Source organism: Ptychodera flava, chromosome 17 (assembly GCF_041260155.1).
Source record: "Ptychodera flava strain L36383 chromosome 17, AS_Pfla_20210202, whole genome shotgun sequence".
NCBI classification, from domain to species: domain Eukaryota; kingdom Metazoa; phylum Hemichordata; class Enteropneusta; family Ptychoderidae; genus Ptychodera; species Ptychodera flava.
Window position 1 is genome coordinate 39,816,373 of NC_091944.1, and position 22,721 is coordinate 39,839,093.

Below are 22,721 nucleotides of genomic sequence, written 5' to 3' on the forward strand. Positions count from 1 at the left end.
ATTAGTATAATAAAATTCGGTCTTAGATCACAACACTGTCAATGTTGATGATGTCGCTGGCTTTTATCATATTCTGAGCTCTGCATGTAATCTCCAAGCCTTTCTCTTTCCATCCACCAACAGTAACTTTGAAGAGAAAAAAATGCAGAACGGTTTGCAGTATATTGTCTTTTCAATGTACAGTATGTAAAACCTACTAAAACTTTCTCAGTTTGTTTTCTCAATTATAAATCGCATACAATAAATCTCATTCTGTCTTCAATTGCATTTTGACTATCAACTCAGACCCCCTTATATGGCGTTATTATGATAACCTAGCCTCGGTAGTGAGATATAATATCAATATCATTATATGCTATTACATTTTTATGTATTCAGAAACCACAAATCATTTTGAAATACATACAATATCAGCGGATGTTTATAATTATTACAAAATGCGTTAACTTATGTTACAAAACGCGTTTTATTACAAAACGCTGATACCCTTATTACAAAATGCGAAGACCATTTTATTACAAAATGCTGATACCCTTATTACATTTTGCGTAAGTTGTTACAAAATGCGTCGTATTACAAAATGCCGCAGTACACCGTCAACAAATGACAGTTCAAAGGTCTACTGGTATCCTGGATAGCTTCGTGGAAATGTGTCAGAACTTTCCCATATTCAATATTTGCTTCATCATCGTTATTTTTTTTCGTTTTGTGAGTTATATTTATACATGTAAGGCTTAAAGGCCTAATATTTGATTAGTTGAAAATTGATCAATTCATTAAAACCTAATTTTATGACAATGACTTTCTGTCATACGATATATTTTTGTTGGCATGTCCTGACTTCATAAACATAGCGCCAAAGTCCCTGAAGCTACTATAGACATGGATACAAAATTAAGTATTTCCTGACTGTATGAAATTATCTCACTTAGGTCATCCTAGGGACTTGTAAACCAAATATTAAAGCTGTCTGCCAGTGGTTTTGAAAAAACAAGCAACTCAACAGTTGACAGAGCTCTGCTGTGTTATGTAGAGAATAACATTTTGTGGCACACGTAATGATGAAGAAGGTGGATATCTTTGATAGCTCGTTTCAGGATGGCCAGACCAAAAATGGAAAAAAAATTCGTAAAAATTCAGATTTGCATATTTTAACAAATCTAAGTTGGGTTATCCCTAGAGACCTGTATACCAAATAACAAAGCTGTCTGACCAGTTGTTATGAAGAAGATTTTTTACCAAAAACGCCTTTTTTGGCGCTAATTTGCATACACACATACATACATACATACATACATACATACATACATACATACATACATACATACATACATACAGACGGACGGTGCATCCCAATAGCTTCTATAGACTATATTAGTCTATAGTCTATAGTAGCTAATAAACGAGAGTTAATTACATTCTAATTAAAGTGAACAAGACTTGCTTAAATCAAGAATTACGTCATAAAAAAATAAAAAAACACCATATCTGTCAGGTTATAAAGAATCTTAAGCTGGTTACCTTTATCAGTATTTTCATCAGATTAACCAAGCACATTTTAACTTTCAAATTAACATTGTAAGTAAGTTGAAGAGACAAATGTTTGAAACTTAAGAAGTTCAAGGTCATCAAAAGCATTATAAGGTATCATGTAACTTTCATTGCACTGTTCACACAGATTGCATAATTGCTATAAATAGCACATGAGGAATCTTACAGCCCAGCTTTACCATAAAAACCCTATCACTTTGACCACTCTTTTAATTGACCACTCTATTTTTTTCCTCAAAAAGTAATTTTATTTTATCCTTACCAAGTCAACCATAAATGGAAATTAGAACTTTCTTTATCTCTATCTCTACTGACTATTTTGAGCAATTTCTTTTAGATAACATACAGGGCACAATAAATGACAGTTCAGAATATGTCAAAGTTGGGATTCAGGAAAGTTGCCTTTACATGTTTTAATCCTCCAAGATGGTAAGCATTTCCCTATGAACTGTCAAAAAAAGTTGAACTTTCTGATAATTCTACACTAAAATTATTTTGGCTTTGATGATTTCCTAATTAATTCAATTATTTAAAATCATATTAATTATTTTTTTCTGGGTGAATTGATAGGGTTTATACAGTACAAGAATTACATATGTAAGTCAAATTTTGACAAAAATAGCGTCAATGACACTGTAGCTCCCATCCTGGACTATTTAGTGTTTGTTCTCTGGTCAGATATTTGAACATGTGTGAAAGGGATAAAGTGCATGAAGTGAAAATACTTAAATGAAATGTACTGGAGACAGTGAAATATGTTTAATGTAATTATTCAGAATATAAAATGGAAAAAATACAGAATTAGATATATCGAATACTGTGATACAACCATTAACTCAACAAGTCATTTACAATGACATAGTCCCCACTTGTAATAGGAGTATGAGTCTTGATGGGGCAGGAAAATGTGGTCATTAAGAAGTATCACTGGAGTGTATATGTTGAGATCTTTGGGCACATAGGTCTATGTCGTTGTTCCCAATTTGAAACACATCAGGCATGTCTAAGTTATGGTTCTAAATCGGGAAAAAAGATCAGACCTCTAGCAGTATTGGCCAGCCAAGAAATACATATGCGCATTATAAATGAGGTACAAGATGTGACATCTTAAGGTCTAATATCCTATCAAAATTGGAGGGTATATAACTTGTGGTTACTGAAATATGCATATATATGTATAATCAAGGTCAAAGGTCATCGAGGTCACATGACATTTCGAAAAAAAAAATTATATTGCTAATTAATCCCTATATGCCAAAAAATCAGATCTCTAGCTCTATTCGCTTGCCCAGAATTAGATGTGTACATAATTAATGAGGTAAAGCGTGTGTTGTCATAAGGTCTCCCATCCTACTAAATACAAAGGACATAGCACTTGTGGTTACTTATTTATTGACATAAACATATATTTTAGGTAAAAAGTCATCGAGGTCACATGACATTTGGTCAAAAAATTTCTCTCCAATAGTTATCCCTATATACCAAAAATCAGACATCCAGCTCTATTGGCTCGCTCAGAATGAGATATGCACATAATTATTGAGGTACAGTATGTGGTGTCATAAGGTGTCCAATCATACCAACATGAAGGGTGTAGCACTTGTGGTTACCGAGTTATGGAAAAATATGTATATTTGAGGTCAAAGGTCACCGAGGTGACATGACATTTTGTCAAAAAAATTGTTTTGCTAAGTTATCCCTATATACCAAAAATCAGACCTCTAGCTCTATTGGCTCGCTCAAAATTAGATATGTGCATAATTAATGAGGTACAATATGTGGCGTCATAAGCTGTCCCATCATACCATATATGAAGGGTGGTAGCACTTGTGGTTACTGAGTTATGGACAAATATGTATATTTGAGATCAAAGGTCATCAAGGTCACATGACATTTTGTCAAAATATCCGAGATATCTGCGTGAACGGATGGACTCACGGATGGACGAACAGACGGACATGACCCAATCTATAAGCTCACTGGACTTCATCCTTCGGGACTAAAAATTTTGTCACTGCATCCTTTTTGCAATATGAATACGATGAGAAACTAAATTTTTATTTTTTGTGGCCTTATACATGGGAGTCTATGGAGATCTGCCTTATACATGGGAGTCTATGGACGTGTAAACTAAAAATATGCAAATTTCACCACGATTTGCCCAAATTTGGGAAAGGTCACTCCTATGCACTTCCATACCAAGTTTCAAATCAATCGGACTTGTGGTTTCAGAGCAGGAGATTTTTGACCAAAAATGGGAGAAAAATACAAAAAAATTCATGAAAAATAGCAAGTCCAAGATACTGACCCAAGATGTGCACAATCATTTTATGTCAGCCCAAAGTACTTACATGCTAATTTTTCATGTAATCTGCTCAGTGGTTATTGAGTTTTTTCAATTTTGACTGTTTTTTTACATTTTTCACTTAATTTGCATATTTTTGGCAATGACAACTTCATTTGAACAAAATCTCATCTACAGCCCATCATCCATGTACACACCAAATATCAAAATGAAATGCTCAGTGGTTATTGAGTTTTTTCAATTTTGACTGTTTTTACATTTTTTCACTTAATTTGCATATTTTTGGCAATGACAACTTCATTTGAACAAAATCTCATCTACAGCCCATCATCCATGTACACACCAAATATCAAGATGAAATGTACAGCGGTTTTGGAGTTTTTGATGTTGACGGACAGACATACAGACATACAGACATACAGACATACAGACATACATACATACAGACATTTCCCTAGCCTATAAGAATAGCTTCCATTGCCATATATACATATGGCTATGGGAGCTAAAAAATGACAAAAAAATTCCTTAAAAATACAGATTTGCATATTTCATCACAATTTGAACAAATCTAAGTTGGGTTACCCCTAGGGACCTGTATACCAAATAACAAAGCTGTCTGACCAGCGGTTATGAAGAAGAAGATTTTTTACCAAAAACGCCTTTTTTGGCATTAATTTGCCTATTTTCAACAATATCAAAAAATTAAAAAAAAACGGTTTCTCAAAATCATATTTTTAATCTACACAACAAATATCAAATCATTAAGTATTGCGGTTCTCAAGATATTTGAGTGGACGGAAGCCTCACAAACGGACATACATACATGCATACATACAGACTGACGCCGGACGCCGGACAGATACCCATCCATAGCTTCTATTGACTATAGTCTATAGTAGCTAAAAACTGATGGTAACAAATCTACATGTATACTCAGTAGGTAATCCAACCTACCAATTTTCCAAACCTATCCTGAACTTTCATTCATTTTACATGTTTTGCTTGAAATTCTACATAAAACTCACCATATTAGTACAACAACTATCCTTGATTTTGTAGATTTGTGTCAGAACTTCCCCAATTCAATCTTTGCGTCATCATCATGTTGTTTTTTGTGAGTTGTAATTTATACAACATTTAATCAGTTGAAAAAGGATCAATTCATTAAAACCTAACTTAATGACTTTCTGTAATATATATTTGTCGATGTGTCCTGTCACAAAAACTGATGGTAACAAAATCTATATACTCGTACTCGTTGTGGGTGATCCGACCTACCCATTTTCCAAACTCCTTATCCTGAAGCTTCACTCGTTTTACAGGTTTTAATTCTACAAAAACTTACCATATTTGTGAGATTTGGGGCAGGGGAATGTGGTCATTAAGAAGTATCACTGGAGTGTATATGTTGAGCTCTATGGGCACATAGGTCTATGTAGTTGTTCCCAATTTGAAACACATGAGGCATGTCTAAGTTATGGTTCTAAATCGGGAAAAAAGATCAGACCTCTAGCTGTATTGGCAAGCCATGAAATACATATACGCATGATAAATGAGGTACAAGATGTGACATCTTAAGGTCAAATATCCTATCAAAATTGGAGGGTATAGAACTTGTGGTTACTGAGTTATGCATATATATATATATATATATATATATATATATATATATATATATATATATATATATATATGTATAATCGAGGTCAAAGGTCATTGAGGTCACGTGACATTTTGAAAAAAAAATTGTATTGCTCATTAATCAATCCCTATATATACGGTATGCCAAAAATCAGACCTCTGGCTCTATTCCCTTGCCCAGAATTAGATATGTGCATAATTAATGAGGTAAAGTGTGTGTTGTCATAAGGTCTCCCATCCTACTTAATATAAAGGACATAGCACTTGTGGTTACTTATTTATTGACATAAACGTATATTTTAGATGAAAGGTCGAAGTCACATGACATTTTGTCAAAAAACATCTATCCTATAGTTTTCCCTATATACCAACAATCAGACATCCAGCTCTATTGGCTTGCTCAGAATTAGATATGCACATAATTAATGAGGTACAGTATGTGGCGTCATAAGGTCTCCCATCATACCAAATATGAAGGGTGTAGCACTTGTGGTTACTGAGTTATGGACAAATATGTATATTTGAGGTAAAAGGTCACCAAGGTCACGTGACATTTTGTCAAAAAAATTGTATCGCTAAGTTACCCTATATACCAAAAATCAGACCTCTAGCTCTATTGGCTCGCTCAAAATTAGATATGTGCGTAATTAATGAGGTACAATATGTGGCTTCATAAGGTACAATATGTGGCTTCATAAGGTGTCCCATCATACACATATATGAAGGGTGTAGCACTTGTGGTTACTGAGTAATGGACAGATATGTATATTTCAGGTCAAAGGTCACCAAGGTCATGTGACATTTTGTCAAAAAAATTGTATTGCTAAGTTATCCCTATATACCAAAAATCAGATCTCTAGCTCCATTGGCTCGCTCAAAATTAGATATACACATAATTAATGAGGTACAATATGTGGTGTCGTAAGGTGTCCCATCATACCATATCTGAAGGGTGCAGCACTTGTGGTTACTGAGTTATGGACAAATATGTATATTTGAGGTAAAAGGTCACCAAGGTCACGTGACATTTTGTCAAAATATCTGAGATATCTTTGTGAACTGATGGACTCACGGATGGATGAACGGACAGATATGACCCAATCTATAAGCCCCCTTGGACTTCATCCGTGGGGACTAAAAACTGTATCACTGCATCCTTTTTGCAATATGAATACGATGAGAACTTAAATTTTTATTTTTCTTGGCCTTATACATGGGAGTGTATGGAGAACTGCCTTATACATCTAGTCTATGGAGGTGTAAACTAAAAAGTCCTCTAACATGGCCAAATTTGATCGCATTGTGAAACTAATCGATGTGCATCTGTATGGGGTAGGGTACTATCCTTGTGCAAAGTTTGAAAGAAATTGACCAGGGCATGTCTGAGATATCTGTGTGAACGCACGCACGCACGCATGCACACACGCACGGACATGACCAAACCTATAAGTCCCCCCGGACGGTGTCAGTGGGGACTAAAGAGTGAGACTGTATATTTTATTTTTCGGAGATATCCTGATATACATAAAGTCAGCTGAAAATAGAGGCAATAAACGGATGAATGGATTTTATCGAACTTGATAGCCTACCACTCATATGCTTAAGTGTCCTATTGTTAAAAAATAAATGCATGTTTCTACTATTGAGATCAAAGTGTCAGTAAAGTGTTGTATCGCTACTATTTTGGAAAATTGTTGATTAGAAACATGCAATTACCACCATCCATGTCATTGTTCGAAAGCAGTTTGGCAGATATGAATGCAAATTATCACAAAGGGCCTCACACTCTCAGCCTTTAAAGGCAAAGCCTCCCTTTAAAAGGACGCCAAGGTATGGCGGTGTTCATTGTGTAAGTGGACACCAAACAGGCAACACGCGGGCACACGCTCCAGAAAATGCCACTTTTTAGTTTTCCCCCGCCGCAAAAACACAGACAAACTACAAAGCCATCAGTGCGAAGTTGCTGCTGATCGAACCTTGTGGTTACATTCAAAGTCTAACGCCACTAGAAGACAATTTTTTTGGAAATTCCAGCATCTGTGGTGGGGAATCAATGACCATTGGCGATTTGAACCGACCATCAATCTAAAGCTTTCATAAACTCTGTTTGTAGGATTAGCAAAAGGTGACAAAATGTTGAGACCAGTTTGTGTAATTAATGTTATAGAAAGCAAACATAGCACTAGCCAAGCATTTGATTGGAAGGAGAACTCTACTAATGCGAGAACCTGGGATTGAAAAGTGCGGCTTTAATCGACTTTTTATCCAGGCAACACGGCGTTGCGAGCACCTCTGACGACTATGGGTCCGGTGGTCTATGCTGACTTCCTTCACCTCCAGTGGGGACAAACATCATGCCATGGTATAATGCAATGCTTTACGATAAGCACAGTGTGTGAACTAAATCAGGAAGCAAGTTTGATGGATCATATCAAAGTTATAAAAAACGATATCGGCCGACCATTCTAAAGACTCAAATGAAAGATGTCCATCAAATGTTATTGGGACCACATACGCATGGGTGCAGCGTTGCTTCAAGTTGGATAGTCAATCGGAGGCCCTGGATCGAAGTTTGAGGTCGCTCCGAAGGCCGAACCTCGGAACTGACTGGTGTAAAGCAATACCCAGGTTCGGCCTTACACTATCGATTGACTGTCCAAGCAACTGTGACGCTGTACGCACCACATACCTGCACCTGTGATTGATATCAGTTCACTTCACTACTAGAAACGTGTACATCCTATGGTAGTTTGGTATATGATAATTGCACATGTACTGTACATGACCTGAGTCAGCAACAGTTAGAAAATATCTTTGTGAAAAATGGAAAGATATAATCGTCATTGGATAATAATACATTTTGTGTCAGAATTTTAAAACTCAGTAAAGCCGACATTCAACGGCAGAACTATGCATATGTATCCCCGCCCCACCGTGGCCCTAGCTCCGCTGCCCTGTTGAACACCTGACCTCTGCAGGTCACCGCGTCAGTAAACTTGAGATTGCGCGCAGAATATGAAACTTCCCGCTTGTCCGTCTGCAAATGTGTATATTTCCGTGCGTAAACTCTACTTAATACCACGCCAGAGGGGTGCACACCGATACACTGGTAACGTGTCGAGTTTTATACTTTTCGTTGCTAGGCGCAGGTAACTATATCTGCATTCAAACTGTGAAATAATGATAAACATACAAATTTGCAATATACCTTAGAGGTTAAATCAATCAAGATATGCCAATTCTAAGCCATTATTTGTTTTCCTTCGGCATTTCGGCATTTTGCATTTTGTTTTCCTTCGGCACCACAGAAGAGCATAGGGTAAGCAACGGGGGTCATGTATCAATGGCGTTTAAAAATGGTGTCAGGCAGTAAATGGAAGAGCGTCACTCAAGCGCTCGACCAACCGAGTAAAAAATACAGAAAAGTGCAAATTCTGCCGAAAATCGAAGAAATTAGCACATGAAAATATTATAAATTTAATGACATACAAATTAGGGGTTACCAACTTCAATTTTGTTTTGCAAAAGTCACTTTAATTAACCATTCACCACCAGAACCTCCAACGGGGGTACCGACAACTGATGGAATTTTAAACATTCTTCTCTCTCGCAAGACTGAAACGGGAGTTTAAAGAATCCCATTTTTAGTCAAATATTTCAGGGTTTTTAACACATACTTTGTATACCACCATATTCCTGAAATCGTAGAGAACCAGGAGCCTTAAAATCACACCTTATCGACTTATATTGAGAACGGGGCAAAATAATTAGAAACGAGATTACAATCGTGCAACTAAAAAAAGATTTTACTATAGGAGTAATGAGAATGGAGATAATTTATGTAAAGAAATTAATTAAGAAAAGAGAGAAGTGTAGTTTGCTGATATGGATATGTGTAAGACTTGCTTGGTGTAATGGGTGCACACTCTTTCTTTCACTCCAGCCAACAATGCATTGTGCTGTATAGCTCTGCGTGGCAGGGCTGTGTGTTACCGGCGATATACGGGCCTCCAACCACATGTGGTGGGAGGCCGTATAACGCCGGTAACACAGCCCTGCTACGCAGAGCTATGTGCTGTACAGCCATAGGCTAGCTAGCATACTAGGTGCTAACATAATAGAATGGAGATAATTTATACAAAGAAAAGAAATTAATTAATAAATGATGTGTTTGTGTTGATACATGTGCAAAGAACCTTGTACGATTGATTGATGTCCACTTGACTTCAAAATATAGGAGGAAAGTGGTTTGCGAGTTTTGGCTGCTAGCTTCCACACATACGTGTCACCCTAGTTTTGGCTGCTAGGTTTTGGCTACTAGTTTCAGCCGAGTAAAAGAATTCATCGAACCAGAAGTGCATGCAGCATTGTCTCGACAATGTGTACCTTTTTGGCGTGTGTAGATAATCGGGATCCGAATCGCCATCACTTTCGCTGTCAACGTCTTCATGTCCCCTCTTCTTAGTGACAGGAGCTTCGTGAGTCTGCATCCATCCCGGAGCATAATTTCCCATGGTCAAAAAGTTCGCTTGCACTTTACACCATTTTCCCAGCGGAAGTATATAACGCCATCAACGCCGAATTTGCTGAACATGCCATATAACCAGTACGCGCGCACCCGGAGTATGTCATGTGGTTGCAAACCTGGCACAGGAGTACCAGTGTGACGTACGCCCTCTGTGGTTACCACCGGGCAAATAAAACAGTCCCCTGGGGTAGGGAGGGAGGGGTTTTTTTGTGCAACGGTCTACCTTATGTGATTTTATTAATTTTACTGTGATATTTCAAATAAAGAGTTCAACTCCACACCGTCTGACTGCTTTATATATTACCGACACGTCCTTATCTCCTCTCTATGGAAGACCGGTCACGACATGCGACATGCGACCTGCGACTTCAAAACTGCGACCTGCGTCCTGCGAGTTTGAAACATATGACCTGCGACTTCGGCATTTAGACCAAGGTGTAGGCCTAACCTGCGACTTCACAACAGCGACCTGCGTCCTGCGTGTTTGTCAAACTGCGATATCAGTCTTGATTTGTTCGCACCATTGCTCTGAACACGAGCCTGAAAAACACGAGGGACACCATTGCACTATATTCAAACAGCCGGTTTACCGCATTCTCGCGACCATGCAGAGCATGATTTTCGCACCGCTGGCCTACGCAAAAATCGGCCAGCGAAAGAATTCAACCAGCGATAGAAGTGCATGAAGCTGTGACGGTAGAGAATTCCACAAACGAAGAGCACAAATTTATTTTCCTTCTTACGAAAGGCAAACCGATCTGAAATAATGCAATAGCAATAGGGTTTTAAACGTCTACATCAGTGTTTAATAGTTTCTGGAACTTTTCTGCCTACATGATCTAAAATATTATATACACACAAAAAATAATATGTACATATTATAGTATGTACATATTAGGCTTAAAGACTGAAAATAGGATTGTAGGAGGGTTTAATTATGTCCTGTTTTACAGTTTTAACTCGCGTTATCTATAAAGAAAGTCGGTCTCTGGCTATTCATGGTTAGCAAATATGTTTGCACTTCTGTCAATATCAGTATTATTTTAACTGCTTTACTTTGCATATGTTATTTGTGTAGACAAATGTAGTCCGAAGTTAACCAGTAAGAATATTTTTATTTTTCCAACTGAACAAAAGTTGGATCAATTCGATTTTTTGACGAAAAGTAAAAATGAAATTAGACGAAAAGATGGCAACATCCGATGATCAATCACTAGAGAATTGGAACAAAACTGGAAATGTTAGAAAATGAACGACAATAACTGAAAATTCGAATGTTTGCAATGACACTGACGCAGTTATGATACAGGGGGGGGACAACTGATGAATTAAACAGACAGCTAGATGGTTATACCACAGTGAAATGAGGATAAATACCAGAGATATCTAAAAATCAAAAGGTTTGTCGATAACATAAGGAAAGAAGCGAGGTAAGGCAGACGAAGAATATCTAAAATAATTTGAAATTAAATATAAAATATAAATGCCTAGATCACGTAGCATATTATTTTCCATGCATTAACACGTACTGTCAACATTTCCGTCATAAAATTATCTCTCCAGATGAAAATGAGTGAACTGGTGTGTACATGAATTGAGTTTTGCCAGATTTGGTGAACGATTTACCAAAGCGAAAGCAATGGCTTATTAATTGATCGATGTTGAACGTTAAATCTGCTTTCCACGTTTTACCCTTTGAGCGCTGTAATTTTCTCCCACCAAAATTTTAGTGCAAAATTTTACCAATTGTATGAATTTTCTGTAATTTTTTGATAATTTTGGACCAAATCGACATCACATTTCATTGGCTACAGGTTTTTCCCAAAATTTTTGCAAAAATTGGAGAAAAATTGACAGGGGTTTATTATATAAAGGGGACAAAAATAGACTTTGGCGCTCAAAGGATTAAAGTTCACGCAAGACGCCTCCAATCTAATAATGAGGAAAACACCATGAAACGTTACGTGTTGTTGTCGCATGTTGCAGTTGTGAAGTCGCAGGTCGCAGTTTGACAAACACGCAGGTCGCTGTTGTGAAGTCGCAGGTTACACCTAGGTCTAAATGCCGAAGTCGCAGGTCGCATGTTTCAAACTCGCAGGACGCAGGTCGCAGTTTTGAAGTCGCAGGTCGCATGTCGCATGTCGTGACCGGTCTTCCATACCTCTCTAACTTGTGTATACACCACTACAATTGCTCTGAAAACATTGCCAACTTGCTAATCCGCTGTCTGTATCAGCACAGAGTATCATAGACAGAGTGGCAACACTTGCATGCCTTTTGTTCCATGGTCGTCTCGGTAGACTATTGGCTTTTTATATTAAAATGAGCTTCAAAGGTGTTAAACTTTTTGGAGGCTTTGTTTGTGGTTGATAATTACACGAGATTATGCGAAACATACGACGAGATGGCATCGTACTGCCAGTCGCGTAGCAACCATAGTTACTTTGTGAGCTCTCAGGCCAGAAACACTGCTTCACGCCAATCAAAACATAACACGCCAGCAGTTTCATAAACATGTCCTTTCTTGACGCACGTGTAAAAGACGGTATGACTGACCGTAAACCATTGAGTAAAACCAGACAGTATCGATAAAAGACTTTCAAATTTGGTTCAAACACACTCATTATATATTCATAAAAATATGAGAGGAATTTTTAAAACGGTAAAACCCACTTTCCTGAAGCTCAAAACACTCCCGTTTTTGCCAGCACATCAATTCCGATCAGCACCACACGACAACAACAACACAAACTTTGTCGAACATACTTTCGCTTAACAATTGGTGAAAATCCGAAAATTACCGAAGGGTGCATGGTCGGCACTCTTCGGAAAAGAGAGCCAAGAGCTTCGTGAGGCGAGGCAAACACGGATTGCTTATGTAACCGCTTCACGCCTTAAACAATAGGTGTTGCCACTCTGTCTATGATACTCTGTGGTATCAGCAAAAAGAATTCAGTATAGTAAAAAGAATTCAGGTTGACCTATTTACGCCCGGATCTTTTTTTCACCCCGTTCTCCAAGCACAGATCGTAAAGAGACCATGTTTTGTGGCCACACGTTCTCTTCTCATTCAGGAACACGGTGGTACAGTAATATGTTGATAAAAATTCATAATTTTGATGAAAAATGCGATTTTTCAAAATCTCTCACAAAATCCCGTGTACTCTCGCTTACCCTAACAATTGACGGTGCTCCCGCGCGAGAAATTATGATAAAGGCAAATATAAACAAACACAAGTTCGCATTTAGCCTAATGAGGTACATTTTGGTAAGTTTCTTGCGGATTATTCTGACATTCACCTGATTTAATTTGTTTGCTTAAATTATCTCCGTGTTTGCGATTAATAATTATAATATCCCGTCTCCGATGGGGCTCGCGACCGACTTTTTGTTTGTAAGTGCACCCGACCGCTATACGTGACCCCCGTCGCTTACCCTATGTTCTAATGGAACAAATTCAGCAGAAAACGAAAACTGCTAATTTCAAGTATCTCTACGCGTGTAATGTCCCGAAACATGTTAATTTACTGCTGCCGTACCTTTGTTTACTCGTCCCGTCTTTAAAATTGTGAATGGGTTTGATTTAATGTGAATTAGCGACATCAAACGAACACACCGGACAAGCCACGGAGTCGCACCCCCCGATCATGTTTTGCCTGTGCACATGAACCTGTGACCGAAATGGTACACGCTCGTAAAAGAGGCGTAGATTTAGATCAATAGATAGGAATATGATAGGAGCCATGAGCCTATAAAAATTATAACATTCAAACAACATGAACTATTCAAAACTTCCAATTTTTAAAAGATATTTCGATTTCGCGCGCGTCGCCCAGTCGGTCGCCCAGACGTACAATGAGGTCAACGAACTCCAACTCGATAGCCTTGATAGGTATACGCCTCTTTTCACAAGGGTCGAGCACAAAGAAAGTTAAAATACAAACAAACAACAGCAACACAACAAAATCGACAACAACATAAAATGATCAGAAGATGACAGCATCAGTAAAACTTTGTAAATAAAATTTATAACAAGCACGTTTAAAAATTGAAAGGCTTGTACAGCCACTTATTGATGTGGGCAACTCGTTGTAAAACCTCGGAGCAGATACTCTAAAAGATTGTTTCAGCGATTCAGTTCTGGCAAATGGTACTTTTAAAGTTTCATTGAGAACAGATCTTAAAGATCTTTGTGCATCGTACAATGTTAACATGTCCCGGATATAAGATGGAGCCATGCCACAAAGAGCTTTGTAGACAGACACAACTAATTTATACTTGTAACGATAGGAAAGTGGATACCATTTCAAACGAGTAAACATTTCCACAGAGGGAGTGCCAGAGTCACAATCCAAAATTAATCTCATTGCCCGTTTTAAAAGACCGTTTAAACGATCCATATCCTTCTGACTATAACAACCCCAAATACTAAGACAATAGTCAAAATAGGGTAAAATAAAACAATTGTAAAACTGGCGCCTCGCTGAGGTTGGTAGAAATGGCCTTATTGTGGCCAAGAGATATAGTTTACATTTGATTTTCTTCACAATATTATGGACATGAGATGCCCAAGACAAATCACTCTGAATAGTAACACCAAGAAGTTTCTCACAATTAACATTTTCAATATTATTGCTACCAAGTTTAACGTTTAGTACTGAACTAGTCAAGTGTGACCGTTTTTGCCTAGTAGTGACCAACATGCATTTGGTTTTCTCAGTATTAGGACACATTTTGTTATTTAAACACCAATTATTAATATGTTCAAGGTCACTATTTAAATTACATTCTAATTCATCAGTGGTCTTTGTTGCGTTCTTGGTTGAACATTTGGGTTCGATTCTATCGATAGTGACGACTGGACGACCGACGTCACCAACAAGTAGACTTTATTCAAGAGACGCAGACATGCTACATACACATCCGCCATGCCATGCGGGGGAGAGCGTATATACCGGATGGCGGGGGAACTATCATGTGACTACATTTGCATATATGAAAGGATACAATCAGCATGCATAAATTAATTAACTCAATAACACAAGATGCTGCGCAATGTGCTGATTGACTGAATATCAGAACAATGCAGTCACATTAAATTGATTATTTCTTTAATTATGACACTGCCTGTCGAACAAAACATTGCTCCTCACTTACTCAGAATGACTTTAAAAAAAGACAAAAGAGGTAATTTACGTTTTACGTGTTTTATTTATCAGCATTTAAAATTACAGGTGAATTTCTTGTTGAGAAAAAGGAATTAACATTCAGTATGCAATGCGTCTCGGTTTTATTGAGACATTCACAGCTTGTTGAGCTGCGCCCTCTAGCGGTTCAGTGACAAACTATTCTCAATCAATCATAATGTCCCTTTCCATATGGGGACAATTGAAATAAACACATAACATACTTCAGTTTTGGTCATTTTCTACTTTTTAACAGAAGCCATACTGATTGACCTGAAATGTTTTGTCACTGAACCATGAGCAGAATTCATCGCATAGCAAGTTTTGTGATAGTGTAGATTGTTGCTTCGTTCAGAAATAAAGAAAGATGAATTAAATTCTTATATAGGATGGTCTTAGTAGGATGGTCGAAATTTAGATGTTCCTGCCCCTAGCTTTAAAGAAAGATGAAAGGAATTGTAAAGAGACAGAGCATGAAAACAGTAAAGATGAACAGACCATGTGTACATGCATTTTCCACAAAGCTAGAAAATGGAAATTGCATGCATTCATGTTTGTATGTACTATGTTAGTCTACACTAAAAGTCTAAAAATGTTTTTTTTTAATTTTTTTTTACTTTTTATTTCTTTTTTGCTTTTGTGTTTTTTTTTGGCTTTTTTGATTTATTTTATTCTATACTTTTGTTTTCAGTTTATCTGTTGCAAATTTTAGTGGAGGACAGAATGAGGCACCAGCAAAATAAAGTCAATTATAGAACAAAGTGCAAACGAAATGGAAATGAAAGTACTGCATTTCAAACTCAAAAGACAAAAACTGGTGTTATTGTCATTAACTGTTAAATGTTGATGTGTAATATCGCTCAGGGAACGACTCAGGGTTGAATCATGACCTGGAACGAAAGTAAGAGATTGAGTGAATTTAACTGTGTCCTGAATAGCTGCATGGGTGGATAAAGAGAGAATGGCTGGAAAGACATGCTTGACTATAGATGTTTTGTTGATAAAGGTAGTAAATGAAAAAAAGCCATAAATCGTATGTCTGTCACCATGTCACTGTCACTTACATGTCTGTCACAATCTGTCACTTGTATTTGTTTGTGAGTAGTATGTCCAATCACTGTCACTTGTGTGTCTGTCACTTTGTTGAGTTTTCATTGTCACTGTTTTCACCTTGTTGTTGTTGGGATGTCATGTCTTCTGTCATGGTTTCCAAAGCTTCAATCAACTGTTCGTCGGTCAATGTTTCAGTGTCATCTACGATTTCCAGTTCAGTCTTGTTTATGTCATTGTCTTCCTTGTCAGCTGTTGGTTTATTTTTATGTTCCATTGTTTGTTTTCTGATTTGTGATTGTATGTAGTTTTTTTTGAAAGTGTTTGCTTTGATGCAGCGCATGAGAAGTGTTTCTCTTTTTTTGAGTGTGTCTATTATCTTGTGTGTATGTAGCATTAAATGGTGGGTTTCTTCAAGCTCTTTTTTCAGGTTTTCTTCTTTTGTACATACACCCAAATACCTTTCTAACAGAGACTGGGCCATCCTGTTGACCAAAAAAAAAAAAAACTCGTGACAAAAAATGTCTAATGTAAAATATGTCTAATTTAGAATATTGTAGTACTGAAACTCAATACTTTGATCTGTATCAGTTTGTATGCTGTAGTGTTCTGTGTTGTGCATATATTTCACTGATTTCCCATGATAAACCTGTAACATAGGTATGACTTGAATTTGTTTGCTTCAATTATCTCCGTGTTTGCGATTAATAATTATAATATCCCGTCTCCGGTTGGGGGCTCGCGACCGACTTTTTGTTTGTAAGTGCGCACGACCGCTATACGTGACCCCCGTCGCTTAGGCCTACCCTATGTTCTAACGGAACAAATTCAGCACAAACGAAAACCGCTAATTTCAAGTATCTTTACGCGTATAATGTCCCGAAACATGTTAATTTACTCCAGCCATACCTTTGTTTACTCGTCCCGTCTTTAAAATTGTGAATGGCTTTGATTTAATGTGAATTAGCGACATCAAACGAACACTCCGGACAAGCCGCGGAGTCGGACCCCCGACCATGTTTTACCTGTGATGTTTGATGTCTATTACCTGTGCAAACAAACATGAACCTGTGACCGAAACGGTATACGCTCGTAAAAGAGGCGTAGATTTAGATCAATAGATAGGAATATGATGGGAGCCATGAGCTTTTAAAAATTACAACATTCAAACAACATGAACTATTCAAATACCTATCTGACTTACAGATTGATATATGGCGGGTGCCACATGTGGGGCAGGATGCGCTTACTATTTTCGAAACACCTGACATCACTTCTTGGTCTTTTGGCCAGAGGTCCATATATCTTTCTTTCATGAATTTGACTTTTGTTTTGTGTCTATGTTTACAACTATTGTCTTACAAATTTTGACCTAGTGTTATTGGATTATGGATTGGTATGATTGCGATTATATTATTATACAACACTTTACTCGTTCCTTTAGCAATGACTTCATACTTTAACATCTGCATAATTTAGTCTTCAACACAAAAGTCACTTTTCTTTGGCTATGGTACGTCCACTCTCTCTCGAAAGAAATTATGACACCTTCAATATCCAGAAACAGTGTAGCACATAGGATTGTTTATTTCAAATAATATTATATAGGGCTCAGCCCTTGGTGTCGCGCCAGGGGTTAAGATTGGCAATGTTATTTGTATTGATTCATGATAAAATGTAATTAATTGTTACTTCATAAACGTTTATATGACAACTATGCCCAGTTTCCCTCTGATGAAAGCAGTTCACGTACGTACACGATGTCAAACCCTGCAGCAGTGCAGGTAGGCCTATAGATTTTCTGTAACGTGTAAAAATTTTGGACAAAAATTGGCAATTTTTACAATGATAACAGCCTATTGCGTTAAACAAGGGACGTATCATGCAATCATTATCATTGCAATGGTAACCGCACTGCCCAACTTCCACTTGCAAGCTGAAAACTATAGCGTTCTGTCTAAAAACTGGCAATTTTTGAATTTAATTATTGACACAGGGGGCGCTTTTCTAAAATTCAATCCCAGCATTCTTTGCGTATGCCACCGTTCATATGCACGACAGTTTTCTCCCTTTATCTATATGAACGATATTTTGTATCAGCGACAAGGTGCATAATAACATTTACTGGCTAATAAAAGAGGTATATTTTATAAATGGCATGTTATATAATGATAATTTGTTTCGTACTTGTTTATTTACGAGTACTCAAAAAAAACATGGCGGCGCCCGTGAAAGAAGGGTACACTTCCGGTTACTCGCATAGTATATTATGAATAAGCGCATGCGTAGTCAGTAAGCCGCTGGCGCGACTACTACATGAATATGCAGACAAAAATCAATAGATGAAAATTTTGTTCAATGCTATACATGTATATCATTGATATAGGAAATATACCAGTGTATCCAGAAATACCAAGTGTACAAATATAGTGTGAAATAAATTTGGCATCTACTTGAATTTTTAGGGGTGCCCAGAAATAAATATTAAATAAACATTATTTATTGCTTGGTATGCTTTTCACAGTACAAGCATCATATCATGCATTTCCAGTTATCTCTTTCACAAACATTCATTCAGTAGGGTTTTGTGAAGCATCTTGTTTACTGAAAAAATCATGTCTAATGTCTGTGTAGTCTTTGCAATGAAAATGAAAATGTATCTCATCTTCTACTTGTTTGTTTTAGCAAATTGGGCATGCTCTGTCTATGACATCGATGTGTGTTAGTGAGCATGCGTGCGTGAGTGCTTCACGAACTCTACAACGTGTGGAGCGGTCTCAGTCAGAAAAATGTAACAACTTTATAGCCGGCTATTGAACCACTCTTTTTGGGAGTGGAGATTTAGCTGAGCGGTTCTCTCCGCTAGGCCACTGATGCCGTATGTTATGGGTTCGAACCCGATTGAAAACTAGCCGTAATTTCACTACTGTATATGAGTCCGAGCTATATCTGTCACTGCTCAGGTATGCAGTGACAGAGACACTGCAGTAGCAGGCAGTAAATGATAGTGACACTACCCGTAGGTAGTAGCTGTATTAACTTTGAAAATTTTGAGAATATCTTTGTTCAGTTTATACAACTGTGTTCTTGTTCTACTCCCTACAGCATGTTGAACTGCCCAGTATTCAACGTGCCAACAAAATGTACCATGCATTTGAATCATTGACAAATGACAGTCAGTAGTCTGGACTCTAATCAAATTTACACCAAATACATATTTAGGTTCACGGGCTTTGTCGACAAAGTGAGTATTGAGTGTTTCAGCATGCTATAGGGAGATAGCAAGAAACTGTAGTTGATATATTGCATAGAAATATTGCAAAAATCATCAACAGTTGCAGCTTCTGCCCCGTACTAGGCCAAAGTGTTTTTTACGACAAATCATGCATGTTAAGATTTTATTGAAATAAAAGTAATGAAATGTGACAAAATGGTTCTAGATTTTGTTTAATTATTACTAACATTAGAACAATGTTACAACAAATGTTATTCATTTTTCATTGAATTACCTACCAAATCGTGGGATTCTAAATGCAAAAAGTTAACAAAAAAATTTCAGGTCCCCCTATAGGCAGAGCAAAACTTTCAAGTCCCCCCTCTACAACCCCAAAAATTTTCGAATCCCCCAGAATTCTTCCAGCCCACCCCCACCGTTTTACTGAGAATGCAGCCTTAGAAAAGTACTTCCTTATGCACACCACACATCGGTCGTAGTGTATCGGTTCACAAGCGATCGTGGTCTGCACTGGTGCCGTCAACTGGAAATCATCGCAAAACATGTTTCTAAGGGTGATATTTCTTAACATACTAATTGCCAGAAAGTGTAAAAAATGTTCCGTTGCAGTAATAATTAAAAAGACTATATATTACAAGAACGACAACACTACTACTACTACTACTACTACTACTACTACTACTACTACTACTACTACTACTACTACTACTACTACTACTACTACTGAAAATAATGTGAGTAAATTACAAGGTGAAACTATTACACAGCTAATGGAAACTTTATTTGATCAATCAATCTTGATCACGATTACAAGGCATAGTTAACATTTGAAAAGAGAAATATCGATCTTAGTTTCATTTGATGCCCCAGTCCACGTGACGTGTTTCTAATCTCCTCCATTATTTCCATTCATTCTGTTGTTTCTATTTCCTCCACGTCGACCACCCCTGAACGCAAAACAAGCATCTTCCATATCATCGAAGCCAATCACCACACCAAAACGAAACTGCAAACGTAAAACAATGGAATGAGTTACTTTCAAGACCTTCCACCCAATGTTTCGCAAAAAAACCGCAAGAAAACGTCCCCCATTATATCGTCAGTCAACGTTTGAAGTGAAACAACCAAGGCGCTGCAGGTAATGTAGCATTAACCTGCAATACGTATGATGTACCAATTGCACACATGTACATATAAACACACCCACACACGCACACATTATCAATGGTAGTACCTAACAAAAGAATTCTCAAGCATAAATTCCAAGGTAAGTGAGAGTTTTCAGAGTAACCTACCCCTCCAATGAAACCACCTTGTGCTTCTGTTTCGGTAAATCCTTGCAGGATAACTATGGCAATGATTAGGCTAAGGGACAATGCAACACTCTTCATTTTGATCTGTAAAACAAATGACAAAATGTGCAACTTATTAAATGCACTTAGGCATTCATTAATTTCGATACCAGACATCCATCGAAAATTCGACGTTACAAGACTTACAAGAATAAAACATCACGAATGTGAGAAATCTAACTTTTTGCGGATGGATTTAAAACATTGACATATGCATCAACGTACTTCATTTTGACCATACATACACTGAGTAAAATATGTCATGATACGGAAAGTAAAACTGAATCACTTTTTCCTCTTTCTAAAAACCACATGACAAAACCACATGACACCATAATTATTTTCAAATCTGAATGATAAATTTCAAATCTTTCCCCAGCTTCACTACTCAGTTTGTTCGCTTTGCAAGCTAAGCGAACATGGGTTTGTTGTTTTAATTCCGTCAATTCGTACGACTGAGATGAACGTTAATTTGCCTACAGACATGCAGAACAATTTCACTGTATTACTATAATTCTCTTGAACTTAAAACAGAGTAGGTATAAGAAGCCATTGTCAACAGGCTGAATTCAAAGATAAATTAGCAAAATTGTTTGTTTCTTTTGATGTAAACCTTCGAATGTAAACCTTCAGAATAGTACTGACAATATGATATCATTTAAACGTTTTCAGAGCGTGATTAGCAATCCACGTGTCTTCAAATAATCATCGCTGAAAATAATTTATATTAGACAATGTTCTAGAATTTCTACTCTATACAGGAACTGACAATAATTGACTGAGTTCTGTACGTTTTTGAAGGCTGAAATTTCTAATGGAGAAATGTTACGTACCACATACAATTATAAAACAAATGACAAAAACTTTACTTTGGCTTAATTACCCGACTTAACATCTGCAGAATACATGAAACGTAGGAAATATCAACACGATGTCACCATTAATACAGTACGTTTTACAATAAGTATCACATTCACAGAGAAGGAAATAATATCATTCGTTATTGTTGACGAGTGAATTCTGGTACTGACTAGAATTCTAGTTAAAACAAGTAGGCTGCATTCTACACGTGCAGACGTTGATGCATGCTTTGGGGAGTTGAAAATCAGCTTGCAATTAACATATAAATGAAAATTAGTGAAAAACTCTTCAAAAGTTACAGCTCCTGGCCCTTAAATAAGAAAAATACGAAAATATAACTGATATCAATGCTGCTACTGATGACACACGTTACACTATCAATCTTTAAGACTTAGGTAAAGAAAAATTGGAAATTTAGCAAGATGAAGGTCGTCGAGAGAGTAGAAATTTGTTCCAAGAAATATTCAGAGAACCAAGATCTTACAAAATATTATTCTTTGCGCAAGGCGAAGAATTCACTGTTTCTTGAAACGTTTCTTAGACCTACCAAGCGCTGCCTGTACTAATTATTGGGAAAATAGAATAAAAACGATACAAATAAATATACATACTTGTTAATTGGATGGTAGCCCCGCACTTTGACGAGACGAGGTGAAAGCAGAGAATGCCGCACTCCAATGATGACAATTGTCTTTTATAGCTGCAGCAGGCATAACGTGTTGATTAGCAGAACAAATATCTAAGTATAAAGAATGCTTTAGAAAGGTTACCGACGAATTTAATAGTTTGGTAGAATTTTAGGAAGTAATGTTGATATGTTATTGCATATTTTAAAAACAAAAAGGTTGTCGCATCGATACACATCATTCCAATATCTACGATACGTAAAAATCGTAATAATTTCAACAAATGTTTATCATATACGTTTCAGGAAATAGAAAAAGTCAGTCAATGACATGACATCACCTCTACATCATACATCATACATGCGCGTTAATAACGTAAAGGA

At 37.1% G+C, this 22,721-nt stretch overlaps 1 protein-coding gene and 1 long non-coding RNA gene across 7 annotated transcripts in view; both read right to left on the reverse strand.

The window, feature by feature from the left end:
• The window catches only part of LOC139116311 (germ cell-less protein-like 1), a 353,529-nt gene extending 343,433 nt beyond the window's left edge, over positions 1-10,096 (reverse strand). For 3 of the 6 annotated variants that reach the window (XR_011548279.1, XM_070678942.1, XM_070678945.1), the window contains exon 1: positions 9,887-10,089. Coding sequence is in view for 4 of the 6 variants with exons in the window: in XM_070678942.1 (XP_070535043.1) it covers positions 9,887-10,014 (128 nt within the window). In the remaining 2 variants the exon portion in view is untranslated. Of the gene's footprint in view, positions 1-9,886 lie in introns of all 6 variants that reach the window. The other 3 variants (XM_070678946.1, XM_070678941.1, XM_070678943.1) reach the window with 3 other exon arrangements.
• A 10,162-nt stretch (positions 10,097-20,258) lies between these two features.
• LOC139116561 (uncharacterized) lies at positions 20,259-22,429 on the reverse strand. The gene is made up of 3 exons (XR_011548346.1): positions 22,324-22,429; positions 20,795-20,896; positions 20,259-20,505 (listed from the first exon to the last, which is right to left on the reverse strand). It is a non-coding gene; the product is annotated as an uncharacterized lncRNA (long non-coding RNA).
• Between the last annotated feature and the right edge of the window lie 292 nt (positions 22,430-22,721).